The following is a 7874-nucleotide window of genomic DNA, read 5'->3' as shown; positions in this document are numbered from 1 at the left end:
TACATATGTGGCCTAAAATCAAAATTTAATGTGAGGCATAAAATTTTAAAAAGATTTATAATACATATTTTTATTTGAAGTTTATTTTCTTTCCTTTTGAAATGCAACATTGTTAATAAATTTTTTATAGTCGATTTTTTCTAATAATTACTTTTCAATTGATCATAATGTACCCGACTTAATTAATCTTTCTTAAAAAATTATTGATCTTAAATAAGATTATATCGACTTTAATTTTGAAAAACTTCTTTCCAATAAGGTAATTGTTATAGGAATCATTAACATTATTCTATAAGCATTTGGAAAAGACTTAAGTCTTTTTATTTGATTAAGTATATCAATTAAATTATTATCTTATAATTGTAAAATTTCCCTTAACAATTTTAAAATACATATAAACTTCTAAAGAATGGGCCCCCACAAATTTGGGAGCCAAAGGCATAAGCCTTACTAGCTATAGTTAGAGTCGGCCATGAAAGAGATACTATAAGTCCTATGCCTAATGATAAAAGAAATAAAGGAGGAAACAACAACAATAATATATCTAGTGCAATTCCATACAGTGAGATCTGGAGAGGATAGTGTGTACGAATACTTTATTTCTATTTTGTGACGGTAGAGAGGTTCTTTCCAATAGACCCCCAGTTCAAGATTTCATATCCACAATAGTGATGAAAAAGAAATACGGCAGTATAGGAGGTATGAAAGAAGACAGTAACAACAACAAGATAATATGATAATGAAGTGATACTGACAATAAGTAGCAATATAAATCGGATATTAAAAAAAAATTTAAAATACTTACAAATACGGAAATAAAGGAGGAAAGAAAAAGAATAATCAAATATTCTAACATGCATCACAAGAAAGCATTAGCTCGTTTCTGCAATCTGCATGGAAACTGGTTACTGGTCCAGACTCCAATGACGTTAAGCTGGTTCCCTTCAAAACCCTAATCCCATTTCAAAGCACAAATCCTTCATTAACTTCCCATTTGGAATAGATTTTTAATATTTCTTTTTTCAAAAAAAAATTAAAAATATTATTTGTTCATGGTCAGTTTTTGAAAAAAAATTGAATTTGTTTTTCAAGTTCCAAAAACTGGCCTGATGAAAAAAATTTCTTCCACACACAACTTTAAATTCTTTTCAAATGAAGTGCATGTCCAAAAATTATATTTCAGCACAGCGACTAAAAGACTAAAACCTTTTTTTAAAGTTTAACTATATCTATGTTTTGGCTGAATTTAAAAAGCTCATTTCTTCATATCTCCTTTTCACTTCTGCCTGCTCTGTTATTTTAGTTATTATTATGATTATTATTGCTATCTACGCCTTTTCAGCCTCGAGAACCGTTTCATTTTGTACTTGGCTTGGCTTTGTAGATCTTCTGTCCTTTGTTGTTATTCTACTTTTTCCTCTAACTTTACTGCTGGAGCAATAAATTACTACAAAAACAGGACAATTTCATATCCTCTGTGCTCCTTCGCTCTAACCTCTACCTTTCTTTATATTCATTACAAGTTTCGCAGCAGATTCAGAGATTCACAGACTGAACCATTTTCTTTCTGTTCGATTCTTTATTTTTCTTGGGATCTGTTTGTCTTTTTCATGGAAGTCCACAACTAAAAAAAAATTTCGCACTCTTCAGTTTCTTATCTGCTTATTCTTGGCTATCCTGAATTATCAATGAATAACTTCATTATCAAAATTCAGATTATGTTTCTCCAATTTGTCCTTGTTGGGGTGTATATTATGTACAAGGGTGCAGCAGATGCTTCGGGAGCTCCAATGGAGAAATATGAGAAAGAGGCCTTGTATTCTGCAATTCAAGGTTTTGTTGGAAATGAATGGAATGGTTCATATCTTTACCCTGATCCTTGTGGCTGGACAACAATAGAGGTATTAAACTTATGATTTACTAGCTAGTTCTAGTAGTATAATTTTACCTTAATTTTAGTTATTTGTTCTAATTGGAAATCAATAAAACAATAATGCTAGTTCAGACTACACAAGTTAAAAAGGGTTGCTTCAGCACTCAGTAGAGTATGAGACAGCCATGTATGGATTTTTTAAAACCATTTTCGTAAATAAATATTGTCATTAGTGAGAACCAAGACTTTACCAAATTGTCGGAGCTATCTAAAACAGCCTCTTTGCCGGTAAGGCTGCATACATCTCACCCTCCTCAGACCCCACTTGTTGGAATATACTAGATTTGTTGTTGTTGTTGATTCGCAAACAGTGTGATTTGAGTGTCTGTGTAATTAGGTAGCTTTCCAATTTCTATCCAGTAGCTAAGTAGTAACTTCACTAAGGATATTCAAGATTTAATATAGTAATTTTGATATATATATATATATATATATATATATATATATATATATATATATATACATATAAAGCCTTTTTTGAGTTCACTTCTAATTCCTTATAAAATTAAAGATTTAACTTATATACTCTAACATGTAAATAATTTTTACATTATCATTCATGTTATGACATGTAAGTTATGCTTTGGCGTAACTGATAAAGTTGTTGCCATATGACCAGGAGGTCGCGGGTTCGAGCCGTGGAAATAGTCTCTTGCAGAAATGCAGGATAAGACTACATACGTTAGACCCTTGTGGTCCGACCCTTACCCGGACCCTGCCATCGAGCTGTCCTTTTATGGCATGTAAGCTATTTTATTTTTCAGGTTATTAATCTCACGTTTCATTGAGAATTACTTGTCATATATCTTGGTAGTGTATGAATTGTTTTACATTGCTAGTGTATATAGTTAAACTCTATTCCGCAACGACTAATTTACCAGAAACCGACTTAACTTATAAGCTTGGAAAACATGAAGCATCTTCCTTAATTAGATCATATATAAATGTATTAGCTCTAAGATAGCTTGTTTTAACTCTTATCCACAGGGTGTATCATGTGATTTCTCTAATGGCTTCTGGCACATAACAGATTTAAGTATCGGACAAGTATATGACAACTCCCTTAGCTGCTCCCCAGCTGCAGAGTTCAGAGAAGACTTATTCAAGCTCAAGCATCTAAAAAGACTTTCCTTCTCAAATTGCTTTCTCTCATCTCACCACAAACCAATTACAATTCCCACATCAAATTGGAATAGTCTTGCAAACAGCCTTGAATCGTTAGAGTTTCGATCAAATCCTAGTCTAACTGGGACAATTCCCACCAGTTTTGGCAACCTTAAGAATCTTCAATCTTTGGTGCTGGTGGAAAATAGACTCAAAGGAGAAATACCAGAAGCTTTAGGCGGCTTAATAAAATTAGTGCGCCTCGTTCTTTCAGGAAACAGTTTTGAAGGTCCAATTCCTGCTAGTCTAGGAAAATTGACAAATCTTTTAATATTTGACACCAACAGGAATTTTCTATCTGGTTCATTACCTGTGACTTTTGGTAATTTGACTTCACTTATAAAGCTTGATTTGAGCAACAATTTATTTGATGGAAAATTACCTAGAGAAATAGGAGGTCTAAAGAGTGTAACACTGCTTGATCTCAGCCATAACAAATTTTCAGGGGGTTTGCCAAAGATAATTCAAGAAATGATTTCTTTAAAAGAACTTGTGCTATCTAACAATCCAATAGGTGATTATGTTACAACAATTCAATGGCAGAAGCTGAAAAACTTGGAAATCCTGGATCTTTCCAACATGGGATTGAAAGGGAACATACCAAATTCAATGACAGAAATGAAGAAGCTGAGATTTCTCAGCCTCAGCAATAATAGTCTTTCGGGAAATATTCTATTGAAATTTGATAGAATGCCAACTATTTATGCTTTGTATCTTGATGGAAATGATTTCACAGGGAAACTTGAATTTTCAACAAGGTTCTATGACAAATTAAGGAGTCGTTTTCGAGCTTCAGGTAATATGAATCTATGCTCGTCTCTCGAGTTAATGTCAACAAGGCATGTACCAGAAGGAGTAAAACAATGTGAACAAGATAGCATAATACATAGTGAAGATTCAGACTCCAGTTTGAAGAATGAATTTTTGAATCAGAATCTGCACTTTATTGCTTCTTTGGGACACTCAGGCCATGTTGTTAGTGGTTTTACATTTTGTTATGTTGTAAGGATTATACTTATGGCTCTTCTTTGGATTATATGAATAAATTTCTTCCCTCATTCTATGACAGAATTTCGTTAATTGGTTCTTTCTTGCCTATTTTACTCTGCCTGTAGACTAGAGCTTTCTACCAGAATCTTGAGTTGTTTGGAAAGTCACGAGAGTTCCATATTTTTTTATTCACAAGAGTACCATTATCTTATTTATATTCCAGTGTCAAAAAGTCACCTGATTAATTTGAATTTGTCTCGGATTAGATGCATGACTATAAGGAAATTATTCAGTTTCAATGCTCAAACTCGAAACTTCGATTAGCCTGGGTGGTTCTATATAATATTATTTTTGATTAATCAAAGCTTAGGCGTGGCGTTCGAGCTTGTTTGGATGGTTGTTATCTATTGTAAGTGCTTTGTTTTCTACAGCATTGAGTTGAATGGAGCAATAATTATTAACCAAAAGGACAAACAGTTGGATTCTTTTTTCCTATTATTGGTTAAAGATTAACACAGGATTAACATGAGTAAATTCATTCTATTATAAATATAACTCAAAATAACAATATCGAACAAGGAAAAACAAATTAAGAGATATAGAGAGAAAGAGAGGAAGAGAGATTCTTATTTCTTCTTCAATTGTATGTTTTTTTCTATCTATTACAAGGTCTTTATATAGGCATGAAAAGTGAATAAAAATATGTCATTGAATATGTCATTAAGCATAGAAATATGTCATTGAATATGTCATTAAGCATTTGAGAAGATCATGGAGGAAGAGTAGACATCCAACATAATTTGATTTCTCTTATAACACTCCTCCTTGGATGTCCATAGATAATGTGACTCGCTAAAACCTTATTAGGAAATAATCTTATGGAAAAAAAAAATTCATAGTGAAGGAAAAAGAGTACACATGTTTAGAAATACGCCTTTTGGTTGCCTCGTTAAAAACCTTTCAAGAAAAACCCAATGGGACAAAATCTTGTAAGGGAAAAAGAGTTCAACGCGTATTAACTCCCTCTGATGAGAGCATCAATTCACATCCTTGAGCTTTCGCATCCCAATCTTGTACACTAGTTTCTTGAAAGTTGACGTCGGTAGAGATTTGGTAAGCAAATCAGCCATATTATCACTTGAACGGATCTGTTGCACATTGAGATCACCATTCTTTTGAAGATCATGTGTGAAAAATAACTTTGGTGAAATGTGTTTTGTCCTATCCCCTTTTATGAATCCTCCTTTCAATTGGGTTATGCATGTTGCATTGTCTTCATATAAAATTGTGGGTAATTTATCGCACTTCAAACCACATTTGTCTCGAATAAGGTGTATTATAGACCTCAACCATACACATTCTCGACTTGCTTCATGAATAGCAATTATCTCAGCATGATTAGATGAAGTAGCCACTATTGATTGCTTAGTCGATCGCTAAGATATGGCAGCGCCTCCATATGTAAAAACATAGCCTGTTTGAGATCGAGCCTTATGCGGGTCAGATAAATACCCAGCATCGGCATAACCAACAAGATCGGGACTGCAATCATTGCCATAAAATAATCCCATATCGATAGTCCCTTTTAGATACCGCAATATGTGTGTGATTCCATTCCAATGTCTCCTTGTAGGAGAAGAGTTATATCTTGCTAAGACATTAACTGAAAAAGTTATGTCAGGCCTTGTAGTGTTAGCAAGATACATAAGTGCACCAATTGCACTAAGATATAGTACTTCAGGACCAAGAAGTTCTTCATTCTTTTCTTGAGGTCGGAACGGGTCCTTATTCACATCAAGTGATCGAACAATCATCGGAGTACTTAATGGATGTGCTCCATCCATGTAAAACCGTTTCAATACCTTTTCTATGTAGGCAGATTGATGAACAAATGTCCCGTTTGCCAAATTTTTAATTTGCAAACTAAGACATAATTTTGTTTTTCCGAGATCTTTTATCTCAAATTCCTTTTTTAAATAATCAATTGCCTTTTGGAGTTCTGTAGGAGTTCCAATAAGGTTTATGCCATCAACATATACAGCAAGTACAACAAACTCCGATGTTGTTTTCTTTATAAAAACACATGGACAAATGGTATCATTTATATAACCTTCCTTTAATAAATACTCATTAAGGCGGTTATACCACATTCTACCTGATTGCTTTAAACCATACAAAGATCTTTGCAATTTGATTGAAAATATTTTTCGGGAGTTCGAATTATGTGCGTCAGGCATTTTAAATCCCTGGGAAATTTTCATGTATATCTCATTATCAAGTGAGCCGTAAAGGTAGGCTGTAACCACATCCATTAAATGCATGTCAAGATTTTCATGGACAGCAAAACTAATGAGATAATGGAACGTTATAGCATCCATAACATGAGAATACTTCTCTTCATAATCGATACCAGGCCTTTGTGAAAATCCTTATGCAACAAGGCGTGCCTTATATCTTTGTACCTCATTTTTCTCATTCCTTTTACGTACAAAAACCCATTTATAGCCAACAGGCTTAACACCATTTGTTGTTTGGACTACAGACCCAAAAACTTCACGTTTCGCAAGTGAAGTTAATTCTGCCTGGATAGAATCTTCCCATTTTGGCCAATCATTTCTCTATCTACATTCATCAACAGATTTTGGTTCAAGATCCTCATCTTGTTGCATTATTTCAATAGCGACATTATAAGCAAAAACGTTATCGATAACAATATTATTTCGGTTCCATCTTTTTTCCGTTGAGACATAACTTATTGAGATCTCTCCATTCTTATCATTTTCAGGTACCTGGACCTCCCTTGAGGTTTTATCATTTGTTATGTCTTTGTGCTCTTCTTGAGTCACTACCCCCGTATTATGATCACTTTGATCATTTGCTCCTTTTTTTTCTAGTATTTTTATCCTTAGAACCCATAGGTCTACCACGTTTCAAGCGTGGTTTAAATTCATTTGCTTTAATTAATTGTCCTACCGGGATATCCACTCGAATTGGAGCATTAACAACTGGAATATGTGATTTAGTCACCCTTGGTAGGTCAGTGAATGCATCTGGCAGTTGATTTGCAATATTTTGCAAATGAATTATCTTTTGAACCTCTTGTTCACATTGATTTGTTCGAGGATCTAAATGAGATAGTGATAATATATTTCAATCTATCTCCTTTCTTAGCTGCTTATTTTCTCCCCCTAATATTGGGTATACTGATTCATCAAAATGACAATCAAAAAATCTTGCTGTAAATAAATCTCCAGTCATAGACTCCAGATATTTTATAATAGAAGGAGATTCATACCCAACATATACTCCTAACCTTCTTTGGGGACCCATCTTTGTGCGTTGTGGTGGAGCAATTGGAACATATATCGCACAACCAAAGATTCTAAGATGAGAAATATTTGGCTCCTGACTAAAAGCCAATTACAATAGGGAGACTTTATGATAACTTGTGGGCCTTATCCGCACAAGTACTGCTGCATGTAAAATAGCATGACCCCATACTGAAATAGGAAGTTTTGTTCTCATAAGCATTGGTCTAGCATTTAATTGGAGGTGTTTGATCAATGATTCCGCTAGACCATTTTGTGTATGAACATAAGCAACCGGATGCTCAATTGTTATCCCAGTTGATATACAATAATCATTAAAGGCTTGGGATGTAAACTCACCAGTATTATCAAGATAAATTGTCTTAATTGCATAATCTGGAAATTGTGCTCTTAGCTTTATTATTTGAGCCAACAATCTCGCAAATGCCATATTGCGAGTTGATAGTAAGCACACACGT

The 7874-nt window shown here is 33.8% G+C and overlaps 1 protein-coding gene across 1 annotated transcript; it reads left to right on the top strand.

Moving 5' to 3' along the window:
* Nucleotides 1–890: 890 nt before the first annotated feature.
* Nucleotides 891–4177, top strand: LOC107767462 (piriformospora indica-insensitive protein 2-like). Its single transcript, XM_016586467.2, has 2 exons — nt 891–1901; nt 2921–4177. The coding sequence occupies exons 1-2, from the start codon at nt 1689–1691 to the stop codon at nt 4136–4138; spliced, it is 1431 nt and encodes a 476-aa protein (XP_016441953.2). The 5' UTR covers nt 891–1688; the 3' UTR covers nt 4139–4177.
* Nucleotides 4178–7874: the final 3697 nt, after the last annotated feature.

Source organism: Nicotiana tabacum, chromosome 22, assembly GCF_000715075.1.
Source record: "Nicotiana tabacum cultivar K326 chromosome 22, ASM71507v2, whole genome shotgun sequence".
Classification (NCBI taxonomy): Eukaryota; Viridiplantae; Streptophyta; class Magnoliopsida; order Solanales; family Solanaceae; genus Nicotiana; species Nicotiana tabacum.
Note: the sequence above shows the minus strand (reverse complement) of the source record. Positions and strands in the feature narration are given on the sequence as shown.

What these genes read in the sequence shown, in the direction of transcription:
- LOC107767462 (XM_016586467.2), top strand. Translation starts at nt 1,689, where the DNA reads ATGAATAACTTCATTATCAAAATTCAGATTATGTTTCTCCAATTTGTC. An exon ending in GTGGCTGGACAACAATAGAG is followed by an intron (nt 1,902 to 2,920) that starts GTATTAAACTTA and finishes TCTTATCCACAG; the next exon opens with GGTGTATCATGTGATTTCTC.